Source organism: Lontra canadensis, unplaced genomic scaffold, assembly GCF_010015895.1.
Source record: "Lontra canadensis isolate GAN:19392208 unplaced genomic scaffold, GSC_riverotter_1.0 scaffold25, whole genome shotgun sequence".
Lineage (NCBI taxonomy): Eukaryota > Metazoa > Chordata > Mammalia > Carnivora > Mustelidae > Lontra > Lontra canadensis.
This window is the reverse complement of record NW_022631019.1, coordinates 17612292-17633087: the sequence shown is the minus strand read 5'-3', so window position 1 is coordinate 17633087 and position 20796 is coordinate 17612292. Positions and strand designations below refer to the sequence as shown.

Below are 20796 nucleotides of genomic sequence, written 5' to 3'. Positions count from 1 at the left end.
GAGGCAGGCAGAGAGAGAGGCAGAAGCAGGCCCCCCGCCAAGCAGAGAGCCTGATGTGGGGCTCGATCCCAGGACCCTGGGATCATGACTCGAGCCAAAGGCAGAGACTTAACCCACTGAGCTACCCAGGCGCCCCCAGACTTTGCTTTTTAGAGCAGTTTTAGGTTTACAGAAAAAAGAGCAGGAAGTATAGTTTCCATATATCCCCTTACCACTTCTTGCTTCCCCATTAATGCCTTTAAAAAATCTTATTACCTACTTGACCACCCTAAAAAACAGATATAAACCAAAAGAAGATAAAGATTATCCATAATTCCCTTATTCAGACAGAACTATTAAAAATATTTCAATGGGGGGCACCTGGGTGGTGCAATCAAAGCATCTGACTCTTGGTTTTGGCTCAGGTGATGATCTCAGGGTTGTGAGATCGAGCCCTGAGTGGGGCTCCAGGCTCAGGGCGGAGTCTGCTTGAGATTCTCTTTTCCTCTGGCCATCCCTTCCACCAGCTCGCTTGCATGCCCTCTAAAAATAAATTAATTAATTAAAAAAAAATTCAGTGTCTAGCCTTCCAAACCTTCCTGTGTAAATATGGCTTTTTAAAAAAAAATAAATGAAATACTATGATACATATTTTATAATCTAAAGCTAGCTTTATTGTACTTTTCATGTTTTTTTCTTTATTATTAGAATCCTAATTTCTTTAAAAAATTTTTTTAAATGTTTGCCATCCTGTAGAAGGGCCTGACTTATAAGCAAAACAGGATTATCTTAAGTTACCCATAACCAGGACCAAAGTACAATGTCTTTTTTCCCCTGGAGCAACCATGGGAAATGCAGGGATTTACGGAATCAGAACAGGATAAAAGACAATCTCCCCGGTTTGAGTCTTGCTTCAGGGAAAGCAAGATATTTCATCATTACATATTTCCTGATTATATTTTGGCTATAGAACAAAGAAAAATGTTGTCAAGAAGTAAAAAATACAAACCAATCTGGCCAGAAGAATTTTCACTGGAGGCTGACTTGGTACAGATGTGGTTTTCCTAGGACCAGCCGAGGACAAGGAACTGCCTCACAGGTTAACTGTTAAGAAAAAAATGACCCATGTCAATTATTTCTCAATAAAACTGGGGAAAAAAATTAACAGAAGAAGAAGAAGAAGAAGAAGAAGAGGAGGAAGAAGAAGAAATGACACAAGAAGTAAGTTGACCTTGGCAAAGAAGAAGAAGAAGACGAAGAAGAAGAAGAAGATGATAAAGAAGAAGAAGATGAAGAAGAAGACAAAGATGAAGAAGAAGACGAAGACGAAGAAGAAGAAGACGATGAAGAAGAAGACGAAGACGAAGAAGAAGAAGAAGAAGAAGAAGAGGAGGAAGAACAAGATGAAGAAGAGGAAATGACACAAGAAGTAAGTACACTTTGGCAAACGTGGCCGGTCAGCGTCAAGATGCCCAAACTTGACTCGAACCCCCCAGTCCCGGCCTTTCACCATAACGGAGTCAGTGAGCCTGGCGAGTTGTTAAATGCTACAGAAGTGGAGGGTGCCTGGGTGGCTCAGTGGGTTAAAGCCTCTGCCTTTGGCTCAGGTCATGATCCCAGGGTCCTGGGATCGAGCCCCGCATCAGGCTCCGCCAGAGCCTGCTTCCTCCTCTCTCTCACCTTGCCTCTCTGCCTACCCGTGATCTCTGTCAAATTAAAAAAAAAAAAAATCTTTAAATGCTACAGAAGTGGAGAATAGGACTTGAACCTTGCAAGCTGCCACAGACAGGGTTCTCTCTGCTCTGTGACAAATTCAGTTCACCCTGTAGAGTGGGATAGAGGGAAGGAAAAGAGGCTCGCCACACAACCCTGTAATCCGCCCATCCTGGGAGCGGTCTCCAACTACAGTTCTGTGACCTTCAACACCCTTGGGTGACTGGGTCATTTCCACCTAATCTTCTGGGTGCCTGATAAGTAAATCCCAGAACAAAAAGCAGCCAATATCTTTGACACTGGGAGAAGGTGGAACTGCTAAACCAACGCCCAGGGGCTGCTTCTCATTTGTAAAGGAGAAGAAACCTCCCTTCCAGACTTTCCAACAGTTGCCAGACATTTCTAATGGATAGTCTGGGAAGTGACCAAAGTTATCAAGGAATTAATAGAAAATGAGTAAATTTGTCCCTCAAAGGTCTTTTATTCACAGGATTAATTCAGGCAACTTCCAAGAAATCATTTTTGGTCTGATTACCTCCTTTGGGGCCACGAGGCCTGGTAAAATCTCCTAGGACAGAAGATTATATAATTTTCCACTAAAGATCTCAATTATTTGAAAAACACATCAAAGGAAGACAGTAGCAGGCCAAGGATGAACTTGATTACTTCTTCAAAGCAAAAGGAAATGACTCTAGAGTCGAACCACATGCAATGCTTATTTGTAGCTCAGAAAAGAGTGATTATAGGTACATTTTCCCCCTCCACATCGGAGCACATTTCATAAAGAATCTACATAACTTAGACGGAGAAAGAACTTATGTATATGCACCTACCAACAGAACCGGTGGTACCTGGTGTTTTTCTGAAATATTTATCCAAAAAGGCATAAACTCGCCAATAAAATCCAGATTTCACCTAAATAAATCACAGCAAAATATTTTCTTCTAAAGCAATAAGAGAAAAATAACACACAATTTTAAACTAATGTAGACTCCAGGGAGGAAAGAGAAGGAGGTATTAATAGTTTTTTAATGACCACAGAAAGATTATAGAGAGTCTAGTAGTAAATCAGACTTCTCGGTTCAGAGCACGTTATCATCACTGATGCATAGGAGATGCCTCTAATATGTGCTCATGTGTGTTTAATGTATATCTGTGTATTCTTGTACCATGCACTCCTCTGTATTTTATGTAACGCCAAGTGTTACACACATCTCACACATATCTCACTGATTACTTTTGTCCCTCGGGTCTATTTTTAAGATCCATCCATGTAGCTGGGTATATGGCGACTCTGTGGTATTGTTCTCCATAGTTCAGTTTCCCAGGAGGGGACACCAGCTTGCTTACATAAATAATGATGAAATAGGCATTCTCATCGTGTCTCCTGATGGACCTGAGAATGCGTTTGGGATATTCTTGGGATATAAATATATATACATAAATAAGTAAATAAATAAATAAATGTGTGTGTGTGTGTGTGTGTGTGTGTGTGTGTGTAAGTGTGTATGTATGTATTCATTCATTCATTCATTCCAGGAGCAGAGCTGTTCAGTTAGAGATCTCTTCTTACTGATACGGTTTACTGCCAGATAGTAACTAAACCAGTCTACACGCTCGCTTGTGTTACATCAGGTGTCCTATACCCCCACCCTTTGTCTATACTGGGCATTATTCGCTTTTTACATTTTTGAGGCTCTAATAGGTATAAAGTGGCATCTTGTTGCATTAATCACACTAATCGGATTACTGGGTTTGAATGTCTCTCCAAGGCTCACTTTACTTTTCTGTCAATTGCTGTTCATAGCCTTAAGCCATTTTCCTATTGGGCTGCTTTCCCTTTGGATTTGCCCAACTCTCTTGTATATTATGGTTATTTATCCCATATTAAGACTGCAAATATCTTCTCCCTGTTATCTGTCACCATTTGTCTATGGCATTCTTCATGGACTCTAAATTGTTCATTTTGATATAATCAAATTATTACCATATAGCTTATGCTTTTTAAACTTTTGTCAAATCTCTCCCTTCCTCTAGGTCACAAAGATATTCTCCTTCAAACCATTTTATTAACTCTGTAGTTTTACATTTTGTATTTGTCTTTTTTTTTTTTTAAGATTTTTCTTTATTCGACAGACAGAGATCACAAGTAGGCAGAGGCAGGCAGAGAGGGAGAGGGGGAAGCAGCTCCCTGCTGTGCAGAGAACCAGATGCAGAGCTTGATCCCAGGACCCTGAGATCATGACATGAGCTGAAAGCAGAGGCTTAACCCACTGAGTCACCCAGGCACCCCTCTATTCCAGTCTTTAACCCATCTTGAGTCCAGCTCTGTATAGAGTGTTTGATGGGGAGCCCAGTTTTATTGACATACATATACTAAGCCCATTTTCCCAACACCATTGACTAGGCAGTGTAGCCTTTGTCTGTTTATTTACAATGGCTCTTTATTGTACATTAATTCCCTGGTGTAGACGTGGGTGGTCTCTACTCTTTTTAAAAAGAAATTTATTTGACTTTTCTTGATTAAACTCATGTGAGTTTGTAGGTTGTCTTAGGATTTGGCAGGACAAGTCCTCCATCTTTTTTCTTTTTAAGGTTTTCTTAACTTCTTGTTTCTTTATTCTTCCATCCAAGTATTAGAGTAAGTTTAATGAGCATTGTGTAAAAAATATAGCTGGAAAATTGACAGAGATTCCAGTGCATTTATAATTTGGGAAAAAAAATTTGACATTCCTACAATATGAAGTTATCCCCTTTAAAAGCATGTACTTAAATTATCCAAGTCTGTATTATAGTTTGAAAGTTTGTTTATGCTGATGTTTTGTTCTAATTACGAATGTTATCTTATTGCTTCTTATATTTTGGTCATTGATGGTATAAGGAAATGTTACTGATTTTTCTAAGTTATTCCTGTATTTGGCAACTTTGCTGAGCTTTTATAGATTCTAATAATTTTAACAACTTGGTTTTCCCATTTATTAAATCAGGAAGGCTCCTTCTGATGCCCATCTCATAGTTCTCTTGCTTAGAGAAATGAATAAAGAAATTTTAATTCACAGACCTATCCTTCAGTCAGGCCCCAAGATTTTAGAATGTTTCTGTAACTGTTCGTCGAGCAGCAGTACAATGAAATGCTTCTGGGCAAAAGGGCTCCATAGCTAATTGGATTTGATAAAAAACTGTATCCTATTGGAGACACAGAATGCACAAATTAAAAAGGTCCGAGGAACAGTGCAATACAGAAACCGTTCAACTTTTCCAAACATTTCTACCACGAGCTTTTCCCAAATAACATTATTATCTAAATACCTACTCCACGAATTACTTATATGTACACCTTCTATGTCTCCGAAGACTGTGGGACGTTTGGCAAGATTTGAGATGTTGCCCGTGTGTGTGTGAGAATTTTAATCCTTTCTCCTTCTAGATTCGAACCATATCGTGATGTGTTCAGAGAAGGCAGAGGGAATTTCCGCTCAGTCCTGCTTTCTAGTTTAGCATGCGTCTTCATGATAACTGGACTCTGACACATACACTGTGGGCATTTAACTTTTAAGTCGGGCTATTTTAATGAAGCAAATTACTTAAACCTTTATTCTTGTATTTTTCTATTCTGCATTCAAAAAATCATTTTAATCTCAGGTTATGAGCAGCGGTTCCACAACTTGCTGTTTCAGCCCAGGAATCCTCAGCTCAAGTGCAACTTCATGCCAAGACCATTGGGCACGAGAATGGTGCCAGAGGGCTTGAAGCCAGGTGCAAGGCCCAGTGACCTGGAGTCCAGCTCCCCCTGGAGGCAGCGCCAAGGAACACAGCTTGGAAAAGCATCTTGTTAAAGGAGAAATGTCCCCGGGGTTACTCCAGGACCTCAGTGCTGTTGAAACAAACAAAAGACTGACGATTCTGAGAACCTTTGAATCCCAATACGTTTCTCCTGAAAAATGAAAGATTTCAGTTTAATTAAAGTGGAGCAGGGTCCACCTGGGATGGAGGCAGGAAACTATGTTTCTAGTCCCCGGTTAGCTACCATCCAGATGTGTGAATTTGGCAATGCCTCCTGGGACATTTACTTGTAAAGGTGCCTGTGGAGAGGCCCCAGGATAGACGGGTGTTTGGGACTGCGCTGTTGAGGTCTCACGGTGTGCGGGGGGGGGGGGGGGGGGTTGGGAGGTACCCTCTGGGTCCCCACGTCTCCCTCACCCCCTTCAAAGGGAGCAGGTGCTTACCTTTTTGTTGTAAAGTATGTCAAACTATATGTAAGATTTCATTTGAACAACAAATAGAGTTCTATGGCATAAACATAAGTATATGTTTAAAAAAATATATCACTGCACTAGATAACCTTTCAGTCATTTTTAGCTTTGATACTCGGATTTGGAGATTTTTTTTTCTTAACCGAGAGAAAAGAAGCCTTTACTTGGAATGAATCATTTTTTGCCGAGGATAAACTGGGATAAAAACTTTTCTTGCTAAAGAACCCAAACCATTGTGGTCATTTCCTGAGTTGGCAGGGAGTCACCCACCACCTTTGGCACCGGTGCAGCTCCGTAAGAACACACACCTGCAATCCAGTTAAAGGAACAAACATCGTTATTTCCCTTTTCTGTCTTTTTTTTTGGGCTGTTACCTAAATGTAAATGATATTTATTGAAAATACTACAAAGAATTCAGCGGACTGATTTAAAAAAAAAACCCTAATTTTATTTTTATTAGCTTTAAAAACAAAACTTGTTACAAGTAATCACAAGGATTCCAAAAAAATTACATTCTGCTTTCGTCGCTTTGCAAGGACGAGGAACATTTAAATGTCCTAAAAATACAGGAGAGCCAAAGTCGACAAATAACGAACTACTACAAACTATGGATTGTTACATCAGGCACACTAAAATACAGAATACATATATATAAATTACTAACCAGGTTTTTGAAGTACAGTGAATATTCACTACAATTTATAGTACCAGAAAAGCAATGTTCCCCCAGAATATAACACAAGATCACAAACATGTTCAGATAAAATAATAAATTCCCCTCCTGGGTTCAATGAAGAGAGAAGTGGAACGAGTGAAAAACTTCCTTCAAGTTGGAGGACATGCACGATACAGCAGAAATGTAGACGGCTTCTCTCTGGGGTCCCCACCTTGGGGGAGAAGCAGCAGGCAGAGGATGGCAGCAACAGAATTAGCTACCTTGGTCTCTCTCCTCAGTCCCCAGTCTGAGTTAGGAAGACTGGGGACTGCATGGGAAACGATATGGAAAAACACAATTTCTCTGCATAGATAGAGATCTTCCGGATAACAAGAATGAACATTCAGTCAAAGTTATGCAAGAACGCCCAAGAGTCTGCAGGACACTCTTTTGCTTCACAAGGAAAACACAGGTCACAAGATAGACCACACAGCCTAATTTCATAAAAGGTCCTTATGCTTTTGTTTCAATGGCTGGAGACACCTTGACTCACCCCAGCGTTAGTTCTTCTTAACCTTGGCTGGAAACTTCTATTTGGAACATGACCATTTTTACCATCTTTTTGGTCAGTAAAACCTAGCCGTTGTCACCTTCTGTTGCTTTGCTGCTTGTGTGTTCGGTATTAATAACAACACTCTTCAAGTTATTAACATTTCCCCTGATTCCTGGGGAGAGACAACAACGGCATTCCAGTGAAGATGTTTTCCCGTGAGCCCACCCCGAGGGGAGGTTATAAAACAAACGGGTATTTATTAAACTGTTGAACAAGGTTCATAAACTCATAAACTTATTCTCTAAGTTTATTTAACCTTTTAAAAAGTGAGTTTCTGTAACAATGGACTTCCCTCCTCAAGGAGGAGGCAACTAATTCCCTCATCTGTTGTTCCTTTATATTGTCACATTTGTAAGTAATTTGTTTGCTTTTGTGCAGGAGGACATAAAGGCAAGTGTGTAGACAAGGAGCACGGTGAGTGGGCAAAAGGAAGGCTGACCAAGTTCACCCACGCGATAGGTATGAAAGTCTACGACTCCAGAGAAAAGAGAGACACCAGCAGACGGGGAACTTTGATGCACCAAAGAATTTCATACGTTTTCCGCTGCTTAATTATGTCTGAGATCTTCCCTCCTTAGAATAAAGCTATGGTCTGGATAAGAGTCTATATAGAAACACGAAGCACAGGTCCATCTTCAATCTTTCCCAGAGCTCTGTTTTACAAGCGGAGTGCTGGGGTCATTCCACTGCAAATGATTTCCAAATCCTAGGGGATCTCAGGCTCCTTTTTTTTTTTTTAATTTTTTAAAAAGATTTTATTTTTTTATTTGACAGACGGAGATCACAAGTAGGCAGAGGCAGGCAGAGAGAGAGAGGGAGGAAGGGAAGGAGGCTCCCTGCCGAGCAGAGAGCCCGATGCGGGGCTCAATCCCAGGACCCCGGGATCATGACCTGAGCCGAAGGCGGAGGCTTTAACCCACTGAGCCACCCAGGTGCCCCAATCTCAGGCTCCTTGCTCTATTAGACTCACATCTCGAGTCTGGCTACTTATAATTTAATCTTACTACTACTAAACTCTAGGAAAGCCCCATAAACACGATTGCTGGCTACCAAAATAACATTATTTAAGTAGATTCCAATCCCAACAGTACAATGATAACAAAAACACAGAAGATGGAACATTAATTTCATTCAAGAGACTGCTAAGTCACCGCCTTCATCAGCTCTCTTCTTCACTGTATCCCTCCAGGGGAGATAGAATTCTTCCCCCCTTTTTCGTCTATTTTCTTCTTCTTATTTGTCTATTTTCTTTTTTTTTTAATTTTTTTTTTAATTTGACAGAGATCACAAGTAGGCAGAAAGGCAGAGAGAGAGAGAGGAGGAAGCAGGCTCCCCGCTGAGTGGAGAGCCTGACGTGGGGCTCAATCCCAGGACCCTGAGATCATGACCTGAGCTGAAAGCAGAGGCTTAAACCCATTGAGCCACCCAGGTGCACCTTGTCTATTTTCTTATGACAGAGATTCATGGCTTCTGAGAGGCCGGTGCAAGAAGAAAGGAGAAAAAAAGCCTAGTGCAGGAGCTGGAATGCCAACCCAGTCCCTGTGGCCTTCGAAGTAAGATGCCTCATCTCCACTTTGTCATCTGTGTCACACAAGGAGTAGACTACATCACCCTCAGCACTATGACTGAGATTCTGAGGAAATCTAATCTCTTCACTTTTTTTTTTTAAAGATTTATTTATTTACTTGACAGAGCTAGCACAAGTGGGGGAGTGGCAGGCAGAGTGAGCAGCAGACCCCCCCGCTGAACAGGGAGCCCGACATGGGACTTGATCCTGAGACCCCGGGATCTATCAAAACATTTTGAAGAAAGGGAGTTGCTGTGAGTGGGAAACAAAAAGGGCTGTTTTCTAGAAGAAGGACGGTGCTGCTCCTGCCCTGTCTCCTGGCAGCTCTGATTCAAACACACCATGTTCTGTTTAAGCCTTTATGGGGAACGTAAAACTTCGGGGCTCTCAATTCTGTCGCTAGGTTGAGTGTATAAGTGTGTAGAAGCAAAATGTAGGAAGATGAGTTTGCTTTCCCCCTGACGTTCAGCTCCCCAAGGCTTCAAGGGAACTGTTTTTACTGATTCTTAGTACTTTCAACTAGTTGATGCTCACACAAGCACACTTTATAAATGGGCCTATTTTAAGTGCTAGATTTTCTTATTCTTCACGTATGCTTTTTCCCTAACACAAAACAGATTGAAGTACAGTGAATATTTCCTCACAATGCTCTAAAGAATTTGATTCCCAAGTCGAAGTTATGATTTCTGAGGAGAACAAGGCTACTATACTATCAGGGCTAAATCTGAGTAATAACTCAATTTCCAAAAAGAAAAACATAGCTAAACTTATTTAAGGAACTTTAAAAAAGTACACAAGACTCACCTCTTATAAGATGGTTACGTGAACTGGATAGAAAGTAGCTAAGGGGGCGCCTGGGTGGCTCAGTTGGTTAATCGACTGCCTTCAGCTCAGGTCATGATCCTGGAGTCCCAGGATTGAGTCCCGCATCAGGCTCCCAGCTCCACGGGGAGTCTGCTTCTCCCTCTGACCTTCTCCTCGCTCATGCTCTCTCTGTCTCTCTCTCTCTCTCAAATAAATAAAATATTAAAAAAAAAAAGTAGCTAAGAAAGGACAGAGTCCGTACGTAATACTTGCTGAGATCCTGGTTGATTTCACCATATTTAAAAGTTAATGGGCATTTAGTACTTTCCCTTTTATTTGAGTTCACCTTACGGAAATAGTATACTAGAAAGAATGAAAATATTAATGTTCTCCACTCAGAAAAGTTTAATATATGTATATATTAAATAATATATATTTTGTATTTAATATATATTTATTTTGGTTTAAGTTTTTCTTCAATTTATTCAACACTGTCAAAAAAAAAAAATACAGAGAGGGGCACCTGGGTGGCTCAGTGGGTTAAGCCTCTGCCTTCAGTTCAGGTCATGATCCCAGTCAGGGTCCTGGGATCGAGCCCCGTGTCTGGCTCTCTGCTCAGCGGGGACCCTGCTTCCCCCTCTCTCGCTGCCTGCCTCTCTGCCTACTTGTGATCTCTGTCTGTCAAATAAATAAATAAAATCTTTAAAAAAATACAGAGAAAAAGAAATATCCAGGTAATCTGCACTGCTTGACTTTAAAAACAGGTTATGTAAGGTAGGGACAGACTATTCTTTAATTGGAAGGAAGACCATGAACGCCAAGCTAATAAGAAGACATCATGGATTTTGATCACTTAGAAAATTATAGTTAATAAATATTACCTAAAAGGAAAATTTTAAATCCTCAACTGTTGAAAATACATTTCCTGATGTACAGGGTCCATTCTGCAAATGATGTTAGCGCAACCCGATAAGATCAAACACTAGCAAAGGGGTGAATTCAGAGTGCAAAGTAAATTTATTAAGTGGCTGTCAGTTAAACTGCCAAAAGATGATCTGAATTTAATACACTGCCTATGGAATCAGATTTCAACTGTATTTATATAGAGGCTGAGCGGGGGTAGACACATCTAAATAGGAGAGCTTATCATCTCGGATTATTTGAGGGCAAGGAAAAATAGAAAAGTTTTTTTGGGCAAAACGGTTTAAGTCCTCAGAAATACATTCTACCATAATAAGAACCTCCAAACCACGAAACATGCTACCAAAAATGGACGGACACCATGGCGTGAATTTCTGCGTTCTTCCTTCTGGGTAGTTTGCTTTATGAGTCCACACTCCTATGTCAGCTTCTTCACACACATCCCGGGGAGCTCCAGACATGTGACATACAGAGAAGACCGCACAGCGAACAGAGATCAGCAGAGCCCTCCGACCTAAGCCAAGTTTTCTTCATTATGAGACTTTTCTACAAAGGGACTGCCAAGTCTAAACAGACCACAGAAAGGGGAAAAGATGCTTGTTTCTGCTTCAGGAGCCTCAACCAGCCACTCCTGAAACACAGGTGAGGAACAGTTTTGTTTTAAGGAAAAGGCCAACTGTCAGCCAGGGTCAAGTATTGCACCAAAAACAAGGTCTGATGAATGGAATGATCTCGATTTCCCGCATCTTTCCCGGATTCATAGAAAAAGAGTATATGTGCCTTTTCTTTCAGAGCAAACTGGAAAATGTTTCAATCGACAATTAAAAAGCGGTCTTCAGAGAATCTTATTATTACCTTTTCCAATTTACAGTCTCTGAATGACACACACAACATGTATAACATTAAAAAACTCAACTGGTGGCTGAGGACGGTTGGGGATGCCACGGGCTAGCACACGGTCACAGACGGCAGACCGCAGTGGCCCCCAGGGGTTATCATCAGTCAGACTTACGGGTGGCCTGTCCAGCTTCCAAAGTGGCAGTTCTCTGGGAGGGACGACGCATCAGGGACAGTGGTCTGTACAGCACTTTCCTCTTTCAAGCAAGAGTAACAGGGAAGAGAGTCACATGCACACAGATTTGTGCCACTTGGGTCCAACGGTCAAAGAGAATTTGGCATTTCCTCCCCAAAGCTAAAGAGAAAAACAATGCGAGAAAAATGACTCCCTATGAATTAGTCTAGATTTCAGATCTCTTCTCGCGCAAAAAAAACTTCATGTATGTTGAATAACCACATTTGATCAACAGATAGAGTAGCTGGGAGCTGTCATACCATTACTGAATGCCCATGTTAGATTGCTAAGGTCATGAGACTGTTTTTGAGGTCATAAAAATGGCACTCGGGGACTACAGCTTTAGTTTTTGGGGACCCCATGGTATATGAAATCAGGGAAATGAACATTGCTGGAGGAAGCCAGGAATCAGACACATTTCCTACTGCTTAAAAAATGGTCAAGAGTTGCAACATGTTGAGGGCTAATCCTTTCCTTTAAAGTGCTGTTCAGAATCTCTGTGAAAAGGTGACAGGTAAAGTCATTTGCTACTCTCTAGGCTGTGTCTGCAGCCGGCGGGGGCCGGTGGTGACACCCAGCCTCCCCTCCACACAGGCTGAGCAGCGCTGTGCCAGGGAAGGACACGGACCTCTAGGGCGGGGCCCCGGGGGGGCAGCGGCGGGCACCCCAGCCAGACCCCTCACAGCGCCCCATCGAAGGTCTGGGGCTCACTCAGTGCTGCGGCTGGAGGTTCAGGGCGCCTCGTCTGGGTAATTTTCTGTTTGGGGTTTTTTGTTTCTTCTTCCTCTTCAGTTTCACTTTCGCAGACGTGAACCACCACGCTTGGCGTGGACTCCGTTCCTGCGTGGAGCTCGTATTTCTCTCCTGGGGAGGTAAGCAGCAGAAAGAGGGGTTGGTGTCCCGAAACTTTGTTCTACTTGTTTTTTAATTGCTGCTGATTGGCTTTTAAATCCTATGTCAGAGAACTTAGCTTTGGCCTTAGAGATCTGATTCTGTAAGGTTCTTATACAGTTTTGCTCTTTGAAGAAATGAGCTGGTGCAGAGGACTGATGTGTCGGGAGGTAAAATGGAAATGCTAATTACTGTTCTACAGACCGTGTGAGTGAACCTGCTTAACTCCAGAATGGTTTCAGTTTTCCCTCGGGAGACACCTGTAAGGTTCCAGGCAGCCATCTCTTCATTACAGGACCGCACACATCCATGACATTGCTCTGATGTGTACGAAAACAGCAAGCCACCTCCCCTCCCCTCAAAATGCCTCTTGTAACCCCTTCTAAGAGACATAACATTGCTGTAGGTGGACAAAGTCTGAACCAGCCCAGTACTGAGTTCCTAGATTATTTTAAAGGGATGAGAGAAATCAAAGAAAAAGAAGAAATGAACAATAACTCTAAGAGAAAGATTTGGAAGGAGTAATATAGTAGTGCCACCGGTTCCTTGAAATGAGTACTCAATGGAGAAGTCTGTCCGGTACTTTGATGGGAGGTGGGAGAAGGTAACTAACATTCACTAACGGCTGGCTGTGTCCTAGAAGGATGTATAGCAGCTTAAACTGTTATGTTTATTGAGTATCACATTTAATTCTTATTAACCACACTGAAAGGTAGCTATTATGATTGGTATTTTATTTATTTCTTTAGATTTTTAAAAAAGATCTTATTTATTTATTTGACAGACCACAAGGAGGCAGAGAGGCAGGCAGAGAGAGAGGAAGCGAAGCAGGCTCCCTGCTGAGCAGAGAGCCCGATGCGGGGCTCGATCCCAGGACCCTGGGATCATGACCTGAGCTGAAGGCAGAGGCTTTAACCCACTGAGCCACCCAGGCGCCCCTATGATTGGTATTTTAGATGAGAAAACGGGCTCAGAACCTGAAGCTAAGTAACTTGCTCAAGATCACAAAGTTAGAGACACTTGGTCTCTGGGTTGTAGGTTCGATCCCCACACTGGGTGTAGAGAGGACTTAAAAAAAAAAAATCACAAAATTCCAACACTAGAGTTGGAACCCAGGTTTGTGTGACTTTATCCTCCACTCTGATCATGCTGCCATTGGTTGGCTAGCATGCCAATCGCCGAGTGTGGTCTTTAATACAAAAGTTTCTTGGGAGGGGGAAAAATAGGGAAGGTAAGAGTTTATTACCTGGTCCCAGTTTGGAAACTGCACAGAGTAAGTCATAGTTTATAACAGGCGTGGCGTCCTCCCCCTGCTTCCAGCCCACAGGCGGGGAGGCAGGAGGGGAGATGAGGAACTGTTTGACAGGCTGCGGCGGCAGTAAATAGGACTTGTGCCGGGTTTCGCTGGACATCTGGACCTGCGGGCAAGGAGAGGCTCAAAACCAGCACGTGACTGGGCTGTTTCTTCATTTTCATTGTGAGGCTAACTGTGACCTCTCTGGAGAAACTGAAAGCCTTTTCCTGGCAGCCTGCATCTCCAGGTGGCTGGAGCTGGGTCTGTGTGGCTGACTGCCCAGTGCTGGGGGCTCAGCCCAGTGCCCGAGTCCCCGGGGGCCAGTAAACCACAGCCCAGTGAGAACCTGAACCCGTAAGGAGATGAACAAACACTGAATGGTACTAAACCTGAATCCCAATTTTACCTATTTTCTGAATTCCAGTTTTAAAACAAATTAGGCTTCACTGTCTCCCTCTCAAGCAGCTCTACCAAGAAACATCCCGACAACTTTCATTTATATTTTCATTTGGAGCATGAGACAATGGACAAACCTCCTTTTTCAAATTTGGTTGAAAATAAAATACCGCACTTAATAAATGAGTCAAGGTCGAATGCTTTTATGTCGTCAGTTCTTCAGAGGAGAAGTTGGTTTGCCAGCGCGACCCAGCAGGATCCAAATAGTAAGCAGAGCAGATTGGCAGAAACCCTCGGGCTCCTCTGCAACTGCAAAGGGCCAGCCTTTCCGTGGTGCCGGGTCCCTGGTCAGCCCCAGGCTGGCAGCGATCTTCAGTGGGGTGACAGGACTTCAGCAACTATTTCCTCAATGCTCCCAAAGCTGTCACATCCCAAATGCCCTTTAGACGCACAGGAGGGAAGTCAGCTCACTGATCTTTTTTTTTTTTTTTAATTTAAATTCAATTAGCCAACACATAGTACATGATGAGTTTTTGACGTAGTGTTGAATGATGCCTTCGTTGTGTATACTACCCAGAGCTCATCAGATCAGGCGCCCTCCTTGATGCCCCTCCCCCAGTGACCCAGTCTTGAGGAGTTAGGGCTTCACCCTTACAGAACCCCCGTGCAGAAAAGCTGCCAGAAAGATGAATTCCTTTAACGTTACAAAGTCAGGAAGGCAAATATCCTTAATATTTATATATCCGTAAAATAAAGAAAATAGGTTTTTACATCCCTTGCTGATTGGGATTGTTTATTCCAAAGACTTCTGATACACTCATCAAGAAAACGGAGGACGGAGGGTATTTGGGGATGGAGGAAAAGAGGCTGAGAGAACAGCATGGCGAGGTACCTGTGCAAAATACAGCTTCAGCTTCTTCCCGTTGAAGTCTGTTTCATTGAGCTCTATTCGCGCTCTTGCTGCTGCTTCTGGTTTGCTGAAATTTATCCTGACTCTCCGAAAGCTCTTAAACAACTGAAATGTCACCTGGTCATCATAGACAGTGAAAAGTGCTTCAAATCTCTCCTAAAAATTGAGGTTTAATAAATGAGCAGTTTAGAAAATGGAATGTAACAAACAGACCTAAGAAAATTCTCAGTATCTTAAGAAATACTCCTTAGGCTTGCCCATGGTAACATAATAAAGGAATCTGTCAATTAGCTTTGTTTTTGGTTTCTGTGAAGATCCTTCAACTATTTGTTGATACTGAGGTAAAAATAATTTGTTAACTTTTCTCAATTTGAGTATTTTCCTACTGCTTTGCAACATTTCTCTGGTTTGACAAAATATAAAGTGATTTGTGATCACATATGTGTTCTTCTAATGTTCAGATATCCCTTATAGTTCAGAAAACATCATCTGCTTAAAAATTATATTATTTTTGCTCATTCATTTAAAAAAATACATATTAAGCAGCCAACTGCATGTTAGACCTTTACATTAAGTGCTGGGCTTCCAAAGTATCACAAGCTGCTTCAAAGGAAGGTGAACAGATCAAGTCTGTTTTTATTTATTATCTCTATGTATTAAAGTAATATGGACAAATACTTATTATAGATATAGTAAAGACTTTTACATGGCACTTCGGTTCTTAAAAATAAATGTGCACAGGTAAATGTATTAAATCCTAATAATTATTGACATTTCTAGGTATATTTCAGTTTCCTCAGCATCCATTTCAAAGATGGTTGGCTTTGTCACTCTTAAAAAAAATTAGAATTGAGACTTTGTGAAACTGCATTTCATTTAATTCTTGGCAGATGCTAATACTTCGAATATTAAGTGAGTATTAAAATTCCCACATGAGATGGTTAAGAAATGTCAACCCTTAGGGGCACCTGGGTGCAGCAGGCTAAGGATCCGACTCTTGACCTACACTCAGGTAATGATTTCAGGGTCATGAGTTCAAGCCCTGTGTTCATGAGTATAAGCCTACTTGGAAGGAAGGAAGGAAGGAAGAGGTAGGAAGGGAGGAAGAAAGAAAGAAGGGAAGAAGGAGGGAGGGAGGGAAAAGAGAAGAGAAGAAAAAAAAGAAAAGAAAAGAAAAATATCAATACTGAAGGCAGAGGAAATGGAAAGTAGGGAAGAACGAATTAAGCATGGTTTATGTTAGTATTCTGTCATTCTGTACATTAGTTTCCCTTGCTGAGGGTAAAGGACCATGTATTTATTCCCAATCCCCACAACAATGAATTTTTTAAAAAGATTTTATTTATTTATTTGACAGAGATCACAAGTAGGCAGAGAGGCAGGCAGAGGGAGAGAGGAGGAAGCAGGCTCCCTGATGAGGAAAGCCTGACGTGGGGCTCGATCCCAGGACCCTGAGATCATGACCTGAGCCGAAGGCAGAGGCTTAACCCACTGAGCCACCCAGGCGCCCCAACAATGAATTTTTTGTAGTCACAGTAACACACGATCTCGCAAATGAAACAGCTACTTGCTAATTACATCCTTCTTCCTTTCATAACATTTTTTTTCTCACTCCAGAAATACACCGTCACTGAACGTTAACAGGCAGGTGACAGCCATAGGTTCTATGGGTCTCTCTCTTCTAAATTCTAGTATCTGTGAATGGATTCAGCATTATACAAAAACAAAGCCATGCAAAAGCCAATCAGTAAGCATCTTCTAAGTTTTGTCGGATCCTTCTCTTTCTTTCCCATTTTCATGGAGCACAAAACGGTTTGAGAAATGTGTGACTTCTCATTGTGAGGTACAGTAGAGCACAGACAGAATTAATGTGGAGGCAAAATGATCACTGTTTCCGTGTGACGAACAACGTGAGCCTTTGGCTGGTAGCTCCGCCCTCCTGTGAACCCACAGGTACCAACAGGTGGACTCCTGAGGGGGTGCCCCCGACAACCAGATGTGGACACAAAAGGGGTTCGGACAACTGCAGGGAGGTCATGATCTGCCCACATGCACTGAAACTAACTGGCGAGAAACATAATTCATTCAGAAACAAAAGTATTACTTTTCTCCTTAGAATTGTTTTAGAAATAATGCACTTTTATAGGTTTCTGATTTCTTGAGTATTAAAAATGAACACTGTCCTGTTAAAGGGTGAGGCTTGCACATTTGCTTCTGACAAAAGGAAGATCCCAGAAAATCCCATGGCCACGACCACTCTTTCTCCAGCGGTCTCTTAGTATCCCTTCAGGCAGTACATCTATAGGAATAAGACAGTTCATACTGCCTAAAAATCAATCCCTAGGGCTTTTCCTGTTATAGAAGTTTTCCACCAAATATAGATCAGAAGCTGCCTTCTATGCTGAAATCACCCATGCAATTAGCAGTAAAAAGCACTACAAATACCTTACATCTAAAATATGCAAAGACAACATGTAACCGATAGCTTTCTTGGGAATTCCAGAAAAGTACTTTGCAGCTGGGTAACAAGCCAACTAAAATCATGAGGCGAGAAAAGTAGAAAAGGTTTTAAGGGAAGGTTGGTTTCAGGGAGATGAGGGTAGCAGCTAGGTGTGTATTTCTTGACCTTTCTGGAAATACTACTTCCCTATCTTCTCTTCCCCATCCCAAAGCAGTGAAGGCGAGGCTTATCAATTTCACTGAGGAATTAATTATGAAAATAATTTTGTTGTACCCCTTTGCCTTGGACATAAGAGCCTGAGGGGCCCACCACGTCTGCACGTTAAGAACAATTTCACTGTTGAGAAGCAGCAATGTTTCAACCCATTCAGCTGTGAAATTATCTCTGGAGTCCTACGGCAAAAGATTTTTCATGTTCTATGTCTGTCTGTAAATCTGAAATAGAAAATTCCGTCTCTCCAGCAGGTTTGTGGACGTCAGAGACAAGGCCTCCATTTCCACCTGGGGAAAGGCAAGTGCCTTTGGTTCTCCTCCATATCACTGCTGACTACCAGGGAAGAAAGCCCCCAAACTCCTGGGTGTGGTAGATTTAAAATTCTGATCATTTGAGCACTTGTAATAGTTCTGGGCCCTAATTTCAGAAGTGCCAGAGGGGAGCAGAACACACAGAAAATGTGAAAACCTTCTTTAACTGTTTGCCCATAGTATTCATGTTGCTTTCAACACCGTTCCAGATTAGAAAGAGGCATGAAACTGAATTAAAATTCAAGGAAATAAGGAAAACTAACTGTTCGGTATTGACGTCTAGGTTTTAGTGGTTCATATGTTTATAGATGCATACTCTGCCTTATTGGAACACAAGTTCTTAGAGGGCTATTTTTCCCCCCAATCTATGATATCCCCTATTTACCATGTAGAAGAAAAGTAGTCAAACCAATGATAAATCGTTTTTGATGGTAACAAACTACAAACTGGTACTAGGTTGGGGACGGAAATATTTTTTTTTTTTTTTTTAAAGATTTTATTTATTTATTTGACAGAGAGAGATCACAAGCAGGCAGAGAGGCAGGCAGAGAGAGAGGAGGAAGCAGGCTCCCTGCTGAGCAGAGAGCCCGATGCGGGGCTCGATCCCAGGACTCTGAGATCATGACCTGAGCCGAAGGCAGCGGCTTAACCCACTGAGCCACCCAGGCGCCCCGGGGACGGAAATATTCTTAATGGGAGAGTCGACTACATAGGCAGAGACTGTCAAAACTCACTAAGTTGCACACTTAAGACCTGTACATTTACTGCAGCCAAGTATCACCAAATGAAAAAAAAAAAGAGAAGAAAAAGAGTGAAACGAGGAGGGGGATGGGAAGAGGTGGCTACTGGAGTGACCTGTGGCCAGCCGTGGAAGTGGCCCCTGGGCCATCACCACTGCTGCACGCAGCCTGTCGGGGCCAGAGCCCTGCACACCAGGGTCAGTCCCCCAACCTGGCTGGGAGCACAGCAAGCCTACTGTTTTCATCTTCACTTGGGACAACACATCCTTAGTCATCGGTAATCATTCTGGCTCTAGGAACTTCTTTTTTCTTCCATGGCTAGTTGAAAAAGATGCAGATGTGTGACTGTGCCTTTCCAGAAGAGGTGTGCCCAACGTAGAGCCCATGTTTGGGCAGGTTGGTGGCCAATCACCAGCTTCAAAACACTAGAAAATAGGGTGCCCCTTTAGGAGAATGAGATCCACAACCACACTATCACACCTAACTGTGACTTTAACAGTGAAGCTGACTGGGTGGCAGGCAGGGCCCCTACGTCTAATGAGATCCTAGATCTTGACGGTCCCCAGGCAGCAGCGATGGCTTTTTCTCTTTAGCCTGAAGGTCGGCTGTTTATTGAAGAGCAGAGAAGACAGAGGAGCAGACTGCAAGGCCCCCTGGAGGAAAAGGGCAGATGGAACAAGCCTGTGGCGTGGGCAGACAAAAAGAGAAAAGCAGAGAATTCTGCTGCTGCTAAGCATGTCCTCTCCTGCCCCACTGAGCACCGTGCTGCTGGGGATCTAGAAGTGGCAGTCCGGTTACGGGCGGGCATTACGTAATCCAAGGACTCAAGATGGCCCATGCAACATTTCAGGTTTGTAAGCTCGTCCAGGTGCTGGAGCTCAAACATTGTTTGGATCCAAGACACCAGAGATGAGAAAAAAAATCACACAAGTGGGTTCTTCCCGGAAGACCATATGAATTTTCCCAGGCATGAGTGAAACAGGGTAGGTCATCCAAACTGCTGTTCAAAGTACCCAGGCTTCAGGGGTCAAGGTCAGGATCCTATGATTCATGCACAAGGAAACCCATGACTGCTCACCAGGAAGTTCAGTCGAATCTTCACTTCCTTCTTCCTGGTCTCCTCGCTGAGGAAGTTGCAGAGATTAGGGAAGTCCAGCCTCAGGCTTCTTTGGGAGTCAGGAGGAAGGTCAGGGCAGCCTACAGGTGCTCTGCTGGCTCGTCACCACGGTTGTCTCTTTTCTGTGATTTTGATGATGGAGCACTGGCTTTGATGAGCATACCAAACCCTTCTCTACATCTGAGAGGAGGACATAAGTAGACACCACCCATTCCTGAGCAACAGAAGCTCTCTGCTCACTGGCCTTTATCATGGGTAAAATATTCCTTTCTCCATCCAGTTAATAGAGACTGGTCCCGGTCCCATCTTCAAACATGAGACCACAAAAGCAAGACTGCAGGAGGAATCCACAACTTGGACAGAAAACTTCAGGAAGGTCTGATGGCTTCTACCAACAATTTATGTTCTCAAGGAACAGAGCTCTCCAGCCAGACTGTCTGGATTTGACTCCACGCTGTTACATAGCTGTGTGACCTTGGGCAGGTCACTTACCTTTGCCGGGCCTAGTTTCCTTACCTGTTCCTTGAGGACAGTAAAAGTACCCACTTCACTGGGTTATTGTGGAGGACAGAGTGAACACATGGCTCTTGGAACGACAACAGTGAGTACTGTTACTGCTGCTAACAGAAATAGGGCAGGGCTTTGCCAACAGTCCTCTTGCTATTCTGTGGTCGCAAAAAATAGCTGCTCTTCTGTATGATGTCGATTCCCCGAGAAGGAGGTGAATGCATGGCAGCAACATGGCATCAACGGATGGCACTGGCATGTACTCTGGAGGTCACCACTGGAAAGTTGGAATTTGCCCTTCCTGATAGTCCTTTAGGGATTCAGACACAGCAACGCTGCTGGAGCAGTCCCTTGGGGACACAGTCCCAGGAGAATTGAC

The 20796-nt window shown here is 42.8% G+C and overlaps 1 protein-coding gene and 1 long non-coding RNA gene across 2 annotated transcripts in view; both read right to left on the bottom strand.

The window, feature by feature from the left end:
* Positions 1-2021: 2021 nt before the first annotated feature.
* Positions 2022-8882, bottom strand: LOC116871205. The gene is made up of 3 exons (XR_004383358.1): positions 8649-8882; positions 5882-5883; positions 2022-2032 (listed from the first exon to the last, which is right to left on the bottom strand). It is a non-coding gene; the product is annotated as an uncharacterized LOC116871205 (long non-coding RNA).
* A 3265-nt stretch (positions 8883-12147) lies between these two features.
* The window catches only part of RCAN3 (RCAN family member 3), a 29365-nt gene continuing 20716 nt past the window's right edge, over positions 12148-20796 (bottom strand). The window contains exons 3-5 of the mRNA XM_032863762.1: positions 15051-15224; positions 13715-13886; positions 12148-12441 (exon numbers count right to left, since the gene is read on the bottom strand). Of these exons, the coding sequence (XP_032719653.1) occupies positions 12257-12441; positions 13715-13886; positions 15051-15224 (531 nt within the window). The 3' untranslated portion in view covers positions 12148-12256. The remainder of the gene's footprint in view (positions 12442-13714; positions 13887-15050; positions 15225-20796) is intronic.